This window comes from Urocitellus parryii, unplaced genomic scaffold (assembly GCF_045843805.1).
Source record: "Urocitellus parryii isolate mUroPar1 unplaced genomic scaffold, mUroPar1.hap1 Scaffold_95, whole genome shotgun sequence".
NCBI classification, from domain to species: Eukaryota; Metazoa; Chordata; class Mammalia; order Rodentia; family Sciuridae; genus Urocitellus; species Urocitellus parryii.
Genome location: NW_027554244.1, coordinates 379711 through 395858, shown reverse-complemented (window position 1 = coordinate 395858; position 16148 = coordinate 379711). Strand labels below are relative to the sequence as shown.

The 16148-nt window shown below is 43.3% G+C and overlaps 1 protein-coding gene and 1 pseudogene across 1 annotated transcript in view; one reads left to right on the top strand and one right to left on the bottom strand.

Annotated features, from left to right (window-relative positions):
- Window positions 1-3335, top strand: part of LOC144253108 (Fanconi anemia group A protein-like) — a 68803-nt gene extending 65468 nt beyond the window's left edge. The window contains exons 12-14 of the mRNA XM_077795012.1: window positions 2382-2481; window positions 2965-3079; window positions 3299-3335. Coding sequence (XP_077651138.1) covers window positions 2382-2481; window positions 2965-3079; window positions 3299-3335 — 252 coding nt within the window. The remainder of the gene's footprint in view (window positions 1-2381; window positions 2482-2964; window positions 3080-3298) is intronic.
- A 6135-nt stretch (window positions 3336-9470) lies between these two features.
- On the bottom strand, window positions 9471-14009 carry LOC144253107 (ubiquitin carboxyl-terminal hydrolase 31 pseudogene; annotated as a pseudogene).
- Window positions 14010-16148: the final 2139 nt, after the last annotated feature.

The following is a 16148-nucleotide window of genomic DNA, read 5'->3' as shown; positions in this document are numbered from 1 at the left end:
TCAGCCTCCATAGTGGCTGGGATTATAGGTGTTGCCCCTGTGCCCAGGATGAGTCATATTCTTTTAGTGGTGGTTGCCACCCCCTAACAGAATTGCATGGCCAGCTAGTGGGTCACTGTCCTCCTCACAGGGGACTTATGATGCTAATTCATTCATTTCTTAAATGTGAACTACAGAGATATCAGAGAAATTCAAGTGGGGACTGCTGAGAATTATCGCCTCAACAAAACCAGTGAGACAACTTGAAAAAAAAAAAAAAAGACCAAATCAGCTTTTTAAGAATTCTGGAAATTAGGAAAAAACACTACCTTTTATTGGTGTGCATTAATTATACAGGATGGTGAGTTTCATAGGGGTGTATTTGTACCTACAGGGGAAATATAATTTGGCCAATCTCATCTCTAGTATCTTCCCACTCCTTCCCATGCTCCTTCCTCCTGATTCCTCCTCTATCCCAAATGTTTCCCTTCAACTCTCCCTCTTAAAATCTTAGCTTGCTCATATCTACAGAGTCATTCAGGACCACATAGAGGAACACAGAAAGTTTTATAAGAATTCTGGAAATTAACCTGTGGTGACAGCAATTTGGGACCATTTTTTAAGAAAAATGCTGGGGCTTTGTAAGTACAGTGACTTCTGTAGAAGTTTGACTTGCTTCATCCCTGATACCCACCCCAATCCTGTGGCAGCCTTGAAAACAACAGGGAGGTGGACTCCCTCTGTGGAGTTCCTGGATGGAAAGCATCCATCTTTAGCAAGGCTGGCTTTCTTTGACCTGTGTGTCAGCCCTAGAAAAAGAGGACAGTTAAGCTCCATGTCCCTTAAGTGCCCTTCTCTGTTCACAAGAATGTAGCCATGTCAAGACATTAATTAGAAAGCAAAGCTGGACTAGAATGTCCATAGTACACATTTTCTCATATCCTGATTAGTGTAAGACATATGTCATGTTTGTATAAATATGTCAAATAAACTCCAATGTCATATATAAGTAAAAAGAAAAAATAAATATAAAAAAGCATAAAAATGATGGCTAAGTTTGTGCCATGGAATTAAAGCCTGGCCTATAGGGTTCAGTGCCAGGAAGGGGTCGGCCCCTGGGTCAGCATCACTAGCTCTGGAGGGCTCTGCCTGAGTCTCTGAGCAGGTCATCCTCTTGTGTGGTCCATCTCTCTTTTGGGTACTGCTGGCTTCCTGTGGCTGTGTTGGGTTCCCTTACCCTTTGGTCCTCTACATTTGAGCTGCTTCTTCTAGTACTAACCCAGAGGAATCTCACAGAGGATGCACTGAGCCCAGAAAGTCAGACTCAAAAACAATCTTTATTTTTCTTTTTTGCAGTTCTGGAACCTAGGGTGTTCAGCACACTAGTCAATTGATCTACTCCTGAGCCATGTTCCCAGCCCTTTTTCACATTTTACTTTGAGAGAGAATCTATAAGTTGCTAAGGCTGGCCTTGACCTTCCAGTCTTCCTGTGTCAGCCTTCTGAGTTTTTGGGATTATAAGTGTGTGCCACAATGCTGCCTAGAACAATGGTTCTTCCTAAGGGTGAAGTCCTGAGGAGACTTTTCAGAATGAGTGATATGTTATCTTGATTGGTAGATTCACAATCAAGGGGGGACATTAAGCTATTTCTTTGTATTTAAACATTACTTCAACACACACAAATATTTAAAACATCTGCAAAGAAGGGGGGTCTAGGGTTCCACCCATGCCTCTAAGGCCCTCTTATTTCTCAGAGTTTTGGGATGCTCAGATCATATCCTGTCCTGTTTTAATTCCTAAGAGTGTGGACATGCTGGACTGTGGATTTTGCCCCTGAGGCTTCAGAAATGAAGGCCCCTTGGGCTGCTTTGGGTCCATGACCACCATTGCTCCATTTGTGAAGATCAGAAGGCTGTCCTGCTAATTGTAGGGTGCATTGGACTCAGGTGAAAGTGGGAATCCAGGGAGGAGATGCACCTCTGAGCAGACTTTTCTCCCAGGGCTGGACCTGCTACCTCTCTGTGTCAGGTTCCTGCTGTGTTTTTGGGAGGACAAGTACAACATGCTGGATGGGATTCTGGTTTTATTCTTCATCCTCCTGCACTCCATAGCCATGCCCAAGATGCAAGTGTGGACCAGGGGTGGACACAATGGTGTGACTCCTTGTCCTGGCTGTCCTAGTGTCTGAGTTCATGGGGTGATTTCAGTCCCTACTGAACATGATGTCCTTTGGTCATGCACTACAGCAGTCTCCTCAGTGCTTGGCCTCCTGCCAGTGCCCCCTTCTGTTCCCCCAGCACACTGGGATCAACATGGGCTTTCTGCGTGGGACAGGCAAGGCCTGGCAGCTACTATATCCACCTTGCCTCCAGAACTCAATCCTTTCCCTCTGCCTTCCCAGGTGTCAGAGGAACGGGTCCTTCTCTTGCAGCTGGTCAATGGCCTGTACTGCCCTCCCATCGAGGCCTTCTGGGAGGTAATACTGAACCAGGTCTTGAAAGGTATGTGGCTGGGCTGAAGTCACTGTGAGCTCCCACTGCCCTCAGTTCCACTTCTCTCTGTTCCTTGGCCTTGGCTTTCAGGATGTGAGGACCAGCCCCAGGCATTAGGGAGATGCTCACCTTCTTGCACCATTATGAGATTGACACACAGATCTGCAGAGGGCACTGGGCCCCAGAACAGCCTGCTCTCTGTTTCATCAAGGACCATAGTGCCCCAAGTGTAGCTCCCCCTGTCATGTGGGTTTTGCCACTCTGATATTCTTATTAGGTGTGACAGAGTTGCCTGAACCCCAGGCACTGAGCTGTCCTAGAGTGCACACATCTGAAGCATTAACTACACCATGGTGCTGGAACTCGACAACCTCCTGGAGGACTTCCACAGGCATGGTGCTGCCCTGGTCTTCATGGGAAGGCATGGCCTGACCCCCTGCCTCTGAAATGTGTTCCTGACAGCCTAACTTTTACCTTCTTCCTGTCTTCCAGGGGCCACTCCCCTGCTGTCAGTACTGATCCATGTCTGCAGCCAGACTGTATTAAGTACTGGGGACATCGGGCTCCAGAGCCATGCTCGTGGCTGGTGGTTGTCATGTTCCTGGTGGTATGGGCACAGAACTCCTCCTGGTAGTCTTTAGAGAATATTCACATAGAGATCTCCTCCCTGACAGCAGATCCCTGGGCAGGATCTCCTCCCTCCACCTACCTATGTGGAGACGAAATGGCCCTCTCCAGAAACTAGGGCTTATTCATCTCAGCCACCCATTCTGTGGGTTGGGGGCAGAAGGGCCTGGGCCCTGGCCTGGAGCACATCTGTCCACAGGTGCCAGTGTTCCATGCTCTACTGGCTGCTGACCTAAAGGGATTTCAGTACTTCTCCATCCTGGGGGAGGCAGGTGGGTACAGGAGACATTCTCTAATAAAAATATCCACATTTCTGAGAACATTTATTTTCTCATGGTTAGCTACTGTTAATCAAGTTCTTGTTTATGTGCAGAAAGTGATAATGATAATATAAGTGCTATTTCATGTTGTTTAAGACTAAATGGACAACTTTCCAATATAACCTTTTAGCATAATTAAAGCAAACAGATTTGACATTCACATTGTGTATTAAAAGAAAGAGCAGACAATGAGAGGATCACAAAAGGAGAAGGTATATGATATTTTAAAAAAATATTTATTTTTTAGGAGTAGTTGGACATGAGACCTTTATTTTACTTATTTATTTTATGTGGTGCTGAGGATCCCACCTAGAGCCCTGCACATGCTAGATGAGCACTCTACTGCTAAGCCACAACCACAGCCTGAGAAAGCATATGTTTGAATTGCATTTTTATTAAATATAAGCATAAATGAATGCCAAAAAGTTGTGGCATTCTGGTGTATTCTAGTCATTAGGAACTAGTAGGTGACATGGGGGACAGAGGTAGTACCTCTGATCATAATGTAAACAGTAACAATCTTCATTTTTATTAATGAATTGGTTATGATATTTTTTGTCTTATGTCAGACCCTGAAATATAATAGAATCACATCCAATAAGAACCACATCTTATTCCCAATTATTTGTGATATATGGCACAGTATTTTGTTTGCTCCTTTCCACCCTATTTGTTAGAAGCCAGAAACAATTCAAGTAAAAGAAGGTATTAAGTTACTACTATGTGCCAGGTCCAAGCTAAGAAAATGATATATACAAGGAAGTTTAGACATGGTCTCTGATCTTGAATACCACACAATATACTGCAGGTCATGTATTCAAAAATTGGTCATTTAAATATCATTGTGGATACTTCCCACACAATAATGTTGTCAATTCAAAAATAAACGATAGAAGATAAAGTGCTGCAATAATCTAAAAATATGTCAGTATAATCTCATAGGGCAGAATTCCACATCAGAGATTTAGATCAGCCTCAGTGTTTAGACTAGATTGAAGAAAATTCTAACACACGTTCTACAAGTTTTCACACTTGTTTCTTCTTTCGTGTGTACTTTGGTATTCACATTATCCTCAATCTCTAAATAAAGTTGAAATGGGAAAAAAGAGAAAAATAAAAATAAGCAAGCTTTTTCATTTATGAGACCAGAAAATGAAAGACTATTATTAAATAAACTTGATAGTGAACTTCCATCTGAGAATCCCTGTTAGGCTAGACAAAACTATCATGAAAGATTGTTTACAGTAACCCAAACACAAATGTGTGTGCATGTATTCGTGTATGTGTGTGTGTGTGTGTGTGTGTGTGTGTGTGTGTGTGTTTTCATTATGAAGACAAAAATCAGATATCTCCCAATAATTATGTTGCAAGCCTCTTCCATACATAGGGCTGTGACAGGCAGTTTCCTCTTCTGTTTCCTAAGTGCCTGATCACTTTTGAGTAATTTTTAACCCTGTTTTGTTCAATAATTTACTATATGGGAGAAAATTGCTAGAGTTTTTCTTTTCTTTCTCTGGAGGAAAAAAAAGAACTCCTCATAGAATTGCATTTCCTTCAGGATCCCCATTGGTAGTCCACAGTGAAGACCTGTAATAAAGAAAAAGTGTAGAAGAACAGCTTATATGAATGATGTTGAACAAGATGTACTGTGGAGTTGGGAGTCATTGGTTGCTGCTGCTATGCATGGAGGCCCTTCTGGTGTTTGAGGAGACAGCTGCCATTACTCAGGCACTCTGTCAGCTCTGGGCATAGTGTGAATCTCTCATGCTGTCTCTGCTGTGTAAGACACTATTGTGTCACTAGGGCAGACCCAGATGGGAGAGAGGCACGTCTAAATTTAGCAGTATGAAAAATAAATTTGTATTTGGTGCCACAGTCTAATAAATAATAGTTTAATATCAATCACCAGAAATAATTGCAAAACAACTAGATGTTCATACATAGAAGATATATTGTCCATTATGAGGCAAATGTATTAGCACCCTAACACTTACTCACGAAAAACTGAATAAGCATCATATCTCCAAGAGCAAATAACTTTAAGCTGAGGTGTTTGTCAAAATGAAATTTGAATTGACCTTCAAGTGCCTTGTACTTCTAGGGTAGCAACTACAGAATAGCCTCATGTAGAGCTTCATTATCATAATTAGGAGATTTCTCTTCTATCACTGTCTTGATGAGTTAGTTTTCATCAATGAAATAGATATAAACCTCCTGCATGAAATACATATGTGTTCTCCCATCATCATACCTGAGATTTTAGAATCCCAGAGATCATCTATCTCTTGATTCCAAAGCTTGCTCATTGCAGAATCACTAGAGGGCATACACCTTTCAAAAGACAGTTCCCTTTGCCTTACTTCTTGAATAAGTAGTTATATTTGTTTACTATCATTGTCATAGCAAAATTTGAAAAATCTGGTGGTTTAAATAACAAACAATAATATTGTCTCACAGTTTCAGAGGCTATGAATCAGAAATCAAGGTGTTGGCAGAGCCATGTATCTATGAAGCCTAAGGGGAATACTTCCTCATCTCCTCCTAGTTTCTGGTGCTTTCAGCAATCTTTGACACTACATTACTTAAGTCTCTGCTTTCTCTTCACATGGCTTTTTTCTCGGTTCATCTGTGTGTCTGTCTCTTGTACTCTTCTTATAAGGACTCCAGGTATATTGGATCAATGGCCAACTCTATTCCAAGATGACCTCAGCTTAGCTAATTATGACTGCAAAGTTCCTATTTCCAGAAAAGGCACTTGAGATAGAACCTAAACATACTTTTGGGTGGGGAGTAAAAATTTACTCCATATCATTGGCACTAGGGTGAGAATCACTTAGGTGATTTGGTGATGGCCACAATGAGAACCACTCATAAATCATACCAATTTCCCTGGAAAGTACATATGTCCAGGGAGTTTTGGTTGATGGGGTCAGAATATAGATGAGTGATCTATGTAAAACACAATCCTATAGAATCCCAAATTATTCATTATGATAATCATGAAGCTTCCTTGATCTTGAATGAAGACCACTTGATATTCTTCAATTTAATCAAAATCTCTATATGAAATGTATTCTATTTTGAAACAAATTACCTAACTTTAACCTAAGAGTTTCACATTTTAAAAATTCTAGCAGCAGTACTATTTAGTTATCCAAGCAAGACTAAATAGGTTGGATGCATTTGCAACTGCAAAGAAGCACACAAATGCATAGACATTCACATTTATCTATGAAAGTGAAATACATTACTCAATGTGGTCTCAGATGTGTAGCTATTGTTCAGAGTAATGCAAATTTAAGGTTAAATGTGACTTATTTTTCTAAAGAAAGCACTTAGAGATGTGTAGTTATATGTCTGCAAAAATCAAATGTTCAAATAAATGTACAATAGCCTAGTCCACTTTCTGACACATGTGCCTCTCAAATTTCTTTTCAGCTATTTTCAGGGAGTCATTAAGGCTTGTCAGGTATTAATAAAATGAATTTAGAAACAAGGTTTATACTTCAGAGGGGAAGAACATAAAAATGTTTCTTGTACAAACAGAATTATATGCAATCACTGTCATGGTAAAGGGCAAAATTTGGGCTAGATTGTAACAAAATGGGTCTCAAGAGCCATTGGAATATGTAATAAATAGGGACATACTGGCATTAGTCCCGTGACATGCAGAGATTCTATTAGCTTCTATAAAAGAATTAAAAAGCAAAATTGAGTTTGGTGTTGGATGATATTTGACTAAAGATCTTAAATCAGAACACAATTGCACCTACTGTCGTATTCCCTATAAATTAAGGAGATATCAGTTACTTTTCTTATTATACAGTGAGAATCCCTAATCTGAAAATCTTGAAATGTTTTAAAATCCATAACTGTTTGAGCACTGACATGAACTTTGAGAGGAAAATTCCACATCTGGTCTATGCAATGGCTCATATTTAAAACAATGGTAAACTTAAACTATTGTATACAATCACCTTCAGTCTATGTGCATAAGGGCATAAAGTGTACATGAAATATAAATGGTTTTTGTGTTATATTTATACAAGTGTATCAAAATTTTAAAAAATTCCAAAATCTAAAATGTTTGCTCCCAAGCATTTTGGATAGAGAACACTCAATCTGTTATATATATATATATATATATATATATATATATATATATATATATATATATATATAACTTGTAATGAATGGCAATGCCTTAGGATGTGTCCTTCTGACAGAATTCCATACTCTTGAATATGCTTGAGCAAAGATGCAGCTTTGTGTGGCAAACAGGAAAAATATGATGAATAATCATGGGAGAGGGGAAGAAAAATATTATTTATAAAAAGGCAGAAATGAGCTGGGACTGTGGATCAGTGATATTACCCTTGCCTGGCATGTGTGAGGCACTGGATTTGATTCTCAACACCATGTATAAATAAATAAAATAAAGATCTATTAACTAAGAAAAAAATTTAAAAAGAAAATAATTAAAAAATAAAAAGGCAGAGAGGACACAATAAAAATTAGATATCAGTGATATTAAATTAAAATTGTATCTCTGTTGTACAGTAAACATTTTTCTAAATGAGGAGTACCCTCTAATATAATATACAAAATATAGTAAATGCATAAATCATTTACGGTCATTTTTAAATTATCATGTACTATGTGTCGTACATAATATATATGTGCTATCATTTTACATAGAGTTGGCAGTGTTATTTACATCAGTAACACCACAAACATCTGGGTAGTATATTGTACTCCAAAGTTACAATAGCCATGACATCACTAAGCCACAGGAATTTTTCAGTATTAAAAAACCATTACTTTATGTAACAAAACTTGAAAAATTAAAAATATATGGGACCACAGTTGTATGATGTGTTGACTAAAATGTTGTAATGTGAAACATGACTATATTAACAGGTAAATTGTAGCAATTCTTACGAATGATGGTATTAACTTAATTATAGACATAACATTGGGCATAGTCATGTACAAAGCTTTTTGTTATAGACCTAGGGTACAAGTTCCTCTTCTCCATGATCTCCATCTCTAGATTTAGCAGACATTTAAGCACAAAGTACCCATTGCTATATTTTGGATTTTGAATGTCCACAGGTCTCCAGCCAGTGATGCTATTGGGATATGGTGGAACCTTTAGGAGGTGGGGCCTAGTAGAAGTCAGGTTATTTGGAGCATGCCTTTAAAGAAAGGATGAGAATCCTGACTGCTCCTCTTCCTCTCTGTGCTTCCCCAGCCACCATGAGGTGAACAGATTTGCTTCCTCATGATTTCCATATCATGGTGTTCTGTGCTTCATCATAACCCAAAAGCCATACTGCTAACTGACCATGGTCTGTCAACTTTCAAACCATGAACCACATGAAACTTTTCTCCTCTAAATTTATTTATTTTAAGGTTTTTTTCTCTTTAATCCACTTACTGATGCACATTCATCCTGGACTAGCTGAGTATAGATACCTTAGAAACATTAGTGTTAAAATATTTCCCTTTACAAAGACTGGTAAATGGGGCACAAGTGCCAAAAGCAACAGTTTTTCCCTCGGTTTGTTTCATATGTTATTTTTACAGTTGTGCCACTCGACAACCCACAGTGTGGACAAATCCTGATCAGATGAAATCCAAGTCAAATAATCCACCCTTCCATACACTAATGATAGCCTAACTGGTTCACAGGTTTCAAGACCCTAGTGTCCAGTGAGAGTCATTAGAGTTCTCTAGAAAGAAGAAGAAGAAGAAGAAAAAAAAAATATATATATATATATAAAATTGCTAAAGGGACTGTCCAGGCATTGTCTATGATGACTTCAGTTAGCCTGGTATCAATGCTTTGCCTATAACTGTTACTTGGTTCAATGGCAGAATAAGATGACTCTTTTAACAATTTACAACTGACTTTTCCTTGCATACAAACACACACTCACTAACGCATGCACACATGCACGCACATGCAATCAGTCACATGACCAAAAAATAACAAAACAAATGCATAGAGGGCTTTGGTGGGCGAGAAGGGCTGCTAAATAAACATCTTTACAGACAGAGAACACTTAGGCTGCGGAAATGTCCCTGAGGTTTCTGAGAAGGCTGGTCAGAGGTCTGTATGCTAGAAGGGAACTTTTTGGAGGCTTTCACATCAGGCTGCTTGCCTCTGGGAGATGAGGGAAGAGTGGAATCCAGCTGAGAAAACATGGTCTTGTGAGCAGAGAGCAAGGAATGTTCAGTGTGGGTAGGCTCCTTGGAGACAAGCTGCTCCTTTGCAACTGCATGTGAATTTGGCTGCTGGGGGCCCCGGAGGCTGTGGCCTTTCTCAGCCTTGTCATCACTGGCACTCTTATGGTCTGACTTGACAGAGCTCCTACGTGTCTTTTTAGACATCAAGGTTGTCTTGCTGAGGTTCATCGACCTCCTAGTTTCCTTGAAGGAGGACAGACCCTTATCCTCAGACTTGCTGTCCCTCTTCAGACCAGACTGCACACTCATGCTGGGGAGGTATAGGCTGGCCACGGAGGAGCTCCACACATGCTTGCTGTTACCTCTGCCCTCCCTGGCTCTGGCCTGGCTCACCCAAGGGGAGTTGGGTTTGGAGATGGAGGTAACACTGGCTCTGTGGGAACCCAGGCTTTGTCTGGAGATCTCCCTACTCAAGGTTCACTCTGAAGTCCTCTTCTTCCCAGGAGGGAAGGGGCCACTGGTGGCAGAGCCTGAGGCTTTTTTAGCAGATGTAGAGGAAGCAGTGTAATCAGAAGCTGACTTCTGCTTCTGTGGCAAGGGAGATGGTGCAGAATCATGGGACTGGGCTGGTCAGGAGCAGGGCATGAATGCCTTCCACAGGCCCTAGAAGAATCTCCTTTGCTTCAAGAGCGAGAAGGCTTTAGAGAAACGTTGACAGGAACAGAGAAGAAGGGGATGTACTTGAAAGAGATGATTCTTGGCTTGCCAAGGATGCTCTCCCCTTTGCAAGCTTTGATCTGGCTCAGAAATGCCTTTGGAACTGGGAGACTTCTTGGTTGTGCTCTCTGGTTCTATTTGTGAGTGAGCCTGGATGGCCTGGGGTTTCACTTCTTTGACAGGAGAGAAGTCCATGAGATCATTCTGATCCATGCAAGCAATCTGGTTATTGTTATAAAATGCATAGGAGACAAATGGTAAGCGATCCCCTTGGGCTAAGTTTTTGCTCTGTGTATCTAAAATTGAACACTGGAATTCAATTTTGGGTATCTGACTCATCTCTGAACACACCCTACATGACAGCCAGGGGGGCTCAGCTAACAGCCTTGTGTTCTCATAGACTGTGACTATCACTTGCTTCCTGATAACTGCTGGAAAGTTTCCTCAAGCTGCCAAGGCAAGAGATGGAGACCTTGTCATCCACTGCTTACTGGATCTTCTCTAAGGTGGAGGCAGAGCTGTGAACTGGAGAGTCCCCTTGTTACCTCTGATTACTGGTGATGAGTCCTTGCTTCCCCAATGCTGAAGTATAACACCAGAGAAGCATGCTGAGGCAAGTTTAGAATGGAAAGTAGAAGCTTAAATAAGGACAGCAGAAAAGACTTCTCCCAGAGGAAGAAGGGGACCCAAGAGGTGGGATCTGTGGAAGGGGGAAGGTCTTCCCTCTTTTATAACTAAGGTCTTCATTCAGCTTTCCTGCAATTCTGTCAGCATTCCTGTCCTTTGTTCTCTTATCTTTCACTGATGGAATTTAGGTGGGAAGGCCCAAAGTGTGGGGAGCAGGTGGGCCAAAGGAGTAATCTGGCCAGGAAGGACTTTTGGATTAGCATCTCCCTGTTTGCTGGGAGCTGCTTCATTCACATTTCCTTGGCATAGGCTCTGGGCCTTGGGAACATTAACATTTCAATTTCCCAAGTTGTACTCTGCTTTCCCAGGCTCCATTCTCTATATGGCCTTCATTTTCAATTTTACTCAATATTAGACCCGATTTACCTACCTACACTAACTACCTATCTTTAAATCTGGCTTCACCCTGAGAGGTGGGAAGGAGAAATGGAGCACATCTGCAACTTCACAGACAGGGACCAAGAAGTTCTCATGCAATTTTCATTAACAGCCAAGGAGCTGGTCACAGATGATCTGGAGGACAAGCTCTGGCTCTGGACACTCCTCACAAATGGCCGCGTTGAAAAGCCAGCATCATCTTCACTCCTTTCCGCAGTCATTTCCATGGACTTGAAGAGTGAGGCCAGGGAGGTTCGTCTGGAGGAGGCCTCTGAAGTCACACTGGCTTGCCTGCTCCCTGGAAGCTAGCTCACCCAGTGCTCGAACAGGGAAGAACTTGTGAAGCTGGCTACTGAGCTGTTAGCCCACCATGACCGGATGGCTATCTGCCTTTGGTAGAAGATTATATATGCTGTCTGCGGGCACACTTCGTCCTCCGAAAGCTGCTGCACATCACTGTCATTGAAGCAATATCAGAGGCCATCCATGGAGTTTTTCCAGTATGCTGGGTAGTGCCCCCCTTGCATGATGCCATGGTGATTGCACACAGCATACAGGTAATAGATGTAGTCCTAAGGGTCCCTCCTGAGTTCATAGGGCTGCCTCCATGGGGACCAATGGGAGAGCAAACTCCAGCTGCTCTGGCTTCTCTTGACCACATGAAGAGTCATGTCCAGGCCAGTCAAGGGGAACTTGACCATGATTAGAAGTTTCACATTCCTGTCACCTTCCTGTTGAAATCTCTTGAGGTGTATAGCACATGAGGCAGAGTGCACAGGCTCCGCGTGATGCTCCCCTCCTGCAGCTGCTTGCAGTATGGGCAACACCAGGCATCATCTGGGACCAGTTGTTCCTCTTTGGCTTACAGTTGGAAACACTGGGATAAAGTGCAGGTCTGAGGTTGATGATGCCCCTCCTTCTGCAGGCAGACACTTTCTGCATCTGGGATATACTCATCTTCAGTGTGTACAAATAAGAAATTTTTGTCTCCTTGTCCCATCCTACCACTAACTTCTCATGAGCAGTGCCACCTGGTGCACAAGATTTTAATGCCCTTTCTACTGTTGGGTGGCACAGGGGCTGTTCCTCCTGGGACAGCAAGTATGTAATTCCCACAAAACTGACCACATGCAAACTGAACGGACACACTTGAATGCAAACAGTAGGCCTCAGGAAATACTTCATCTTCTCCAAAATTTTCTTCTGCAGAAGGTCCCATGCTATCATCTTCTCTAAGTGCAGCATAAAAGGCAGTCCAAATCTCCTTCCCTGCTGCCCAGTGCAGGCTCAGTTACACACCAGCATGACAATCTTGTCACTGCCTGCTCTGGTGGTGGGCAGGTCCAATTCCCCCTGCTTTGCTTCTGTTTGTGTAGAGGAAGATAGTCTCTGATGATCCAAGCCAAACTTCAAGTGATTGAGATTGTTGTTTAAGTGAATTCTTCTTTGACTGAGAATTCCTTCAGGCCGAAATACTTCTGGAGTCTTAAAGCAAAAATGCCTTCACTTTCATTGACTGTCTCCAGGTCATCTGTAACACAAAAGAAAAAGAGGAATCCATCATAGTACATTTCTGTCAAGGCAATCTGATCAGTGAGGATCTTTGTTTCCATAGCTATTGCTTCCTGAAGTCTGGAAACAGTCCCAAACAGTGGCACAGCCACAGCAATCCTCATGCAATGAGGACATTTCCCTTGGTACATTATAGTGAAATAGGTCTTGTGTGGGTTAGAGGAATTGGCAAAGAAATGCAGAGGAAAGGATCCAAAGTGTTGCTCTGTTTCTGACAATGGGGATATGTCAAAGAAGATCTGTACTGGGCTTGAAAAAGTTCTTGTACAAAAGTGCTACACACAGGAGAAGATGGTCCCACGGGCATGACATCAGTCTCTGATGGAGGCTTCAGAGGAGGCTGGTCCCCCTGCTTTCCAGCAGGATTGAGGTCTTTATGAGGTACAAAAGCCACAGCAGAGACTCCTGGGCATCATGCTGGGATTCCCCCATCCTGAAGTGCGTTCTTTGACACAGTACTCTTGAAGTCGCAACTGTGCTGAGGGGTGTACTCCAGGGTCTAGAGGGCCCGCACAGGTGCGCCAGCTGCTCTGTGACCTCGCCCTGGCTACTTTGCACCACATTCTGAGGGCTGCTCGGGTCAGGGAGGGCTCCAGGTGCCCTCCCCGGTACTAGCCCAGCGAAGGTGCTTGGGAAGAACTGGGTGTGTCTGAGGCGCTGCAGCGGTGTTCAGAGCAGGCATTGCGTGGTTGCGAAGCCCCCAACTCACGGCACCAGCTCTGGGCGCAGGCCAGGCGGGCCAGGCGGGCAGGGCGGGCAGGGCAGCGGCGTGGGTGCAGTTGGGACCCTGGGCGGGAACCAGCTGCTGCGGAGGCCCATTGTCCCGCGGCGCCCTCGGAGCGAAGGTGCGAGAGTGAGGACACTGCTCGGAAGCTGCCCACCCTATCAAGCAGAGGAGGGCCAAGAGGGGCGCTGAAGAGGGCGAGGAGGGGCGGCTGCCACCTCCCACCGGCCTCTCCAGAACAACCACTTTCTAAAGGAGCGCTTCTCCTTCCCGCCCGCTGCCGCCACCGGAGGCCCAGCCTGGAACACTACCTTGGTCATGGCGGCAACGGCCGACCCTCCTCACCGTGCACGCCCGCCGGGACCCGCCAAGGCCACCAGCGCATCCCGTTGCAGCCCTCACCGACCTCACCCACACACCCCAGAGGCAGCCGAGCCAGCAAACTAACCTATTTTAGGATTTTCCAGTTAGGAACATCTGACTAACACACCTGCATCATGTGACTTCCATTATGGAACGATGTTATGTGAATCCATGAGTGCCACACACTGTACTCACCGTGGAGATAGCAAGAAGGAATGAATGATCTTCACTGTAGGGTGAGTGTGAAGCTAATGGCAAAGCTATGCATGGGGAGACAAAATACAAGCCAAACTGATGATCAAAGCCAAACTTCAAGTGGACCCAGCATGGAAGAGAAAACTTGCTGAGTGACAGAGGAATCCCATGAAATGTGGATGACATGAGGCATAGTGGGATGTTTGAGATGAATTCCAGGCAGCGATGTAGGACCTGAGAGGCCTGAAGTTATCTTCCATGGCAAACAACCTGGTCAGGATGAAGGGATGTGTCTGAATCAGCCTCTCTATTCTCAATGAAGACAATATGGACCAAACCAGGCCTGTGGGGATAGCTAATGTTGGGCGCTTATGGTATGAATACCTTGATAACTTGTGAAAATGTCACAGGAGGATTGGGCAGTCTCCATCTCAAGGGACTCTTGGAAACCACTGTTAAAACAAAGTGGTTTCCAAGGCAGCGACCTCATTTATTTTCTTGAAGGAATTAACCTCACCTCACTTTCTTGGTGATGGAACTCTCTACTTGGGATCCAGGTAGGGAGGCACCCAGAGCCAGTCCCAGTCCCTGTGGGCTCACTTGTTTGGATTTACCAAGGACAGAGTCATTCTTTCTTGGCACCTACTGATGTGGGGATGGCCAAATACCAGGAAAGCTCTGAAGAGGGGCCTTTCCTGAGAAGGAAGGTACTGGCTCATTGCTGGCTCCTGACAACTTCACAGAGTTGGCCAAGGAGACCAGAGCTGATACAGGACAGGACACTCTTTGGGAACATAGCGTCACCCACTAGTCAAAGAACACTTTGGATAGATGCAGACTAACTCCAGGGTGGTGTATGTGTGTCTTTGTGGGTGTGTGTTTGAATTTGTGATTTTGTCTCATGTTCTGAGAATATGGAGAAAATAGTTTGTTCTGTTTGGAGTGGACTGTTTACTAATGAGTCCTTTTGCTAAAGGTGAGTGTTTCTATGTTGATGGATCCCACTGTGTGTGTGGTCAAAGACACTAAAAAAAATGCATCATTGGATGTTCCTGTCTAATGGAAAGCTTCCCAGCACTCCTCCTGGTGAATATATGAATGGATTGCTGTTTGCCTTGCAGATAAGCAACAACTACTATGTTCCTAAGTTTCTATATTCTTCCTGAATTTTGGCCACTCTCCAGAAGGGGCTGTGGTTTTGTGTCCAAGATATGTACCACCTCCAAACTCTGTGACATAGCCATATACTGGATTGCTGAATGGAATGCCAAGCATTTCATAAAACTCAGAAATCATTGTGACTGGTAAGGCTCTCAGTGGAGAAACCCTGATTGGCTAGACAGCAACCCAAGTAGCATGATCAGGAGCTGTAAGTGTGATAGTGTTCATCTTGTGGAAACATCTGTCTCCAGGCTTTTTTCTTACCTATTGATCTGTTCCCCTGAATGTCAGGAAGGTCTTTGCCTCAGGCCACCCACCGCTTTATGAAGCCTTAAGAAAATAGTTTTAAAATGGAAATTAAGGGACTTCCCCTGTGGCTCCTTGGTAAAGTTCTCTGTAAGGAGATGTGTCTGAATCATCCTCTTGCCCATGCGTTAGGCTATTGCTTAGATTCTCAGCACCCCATAAAACTAAATAAAGATGCCATGTGTCCATCCAAAATTAAAATGACAAAATAAAAAGAGTAAGTATTAACTGCAGGCTCATTTTATCTCTCCTGGTTCTCAAGAAGGGTGTCTAGGCCACCATGGCTTTAGGCAAATGAGGGGCATGGGAGCTTACTTTGGACACAATCTAGGACTGCTTCCTGTATGGAAACCTCCAGCCAGAATGTTATGATGATTGACTATATGAATGAAGATGAGGAACTTGTGAGAGTGTTTTTGTTGGAATTGTGATCA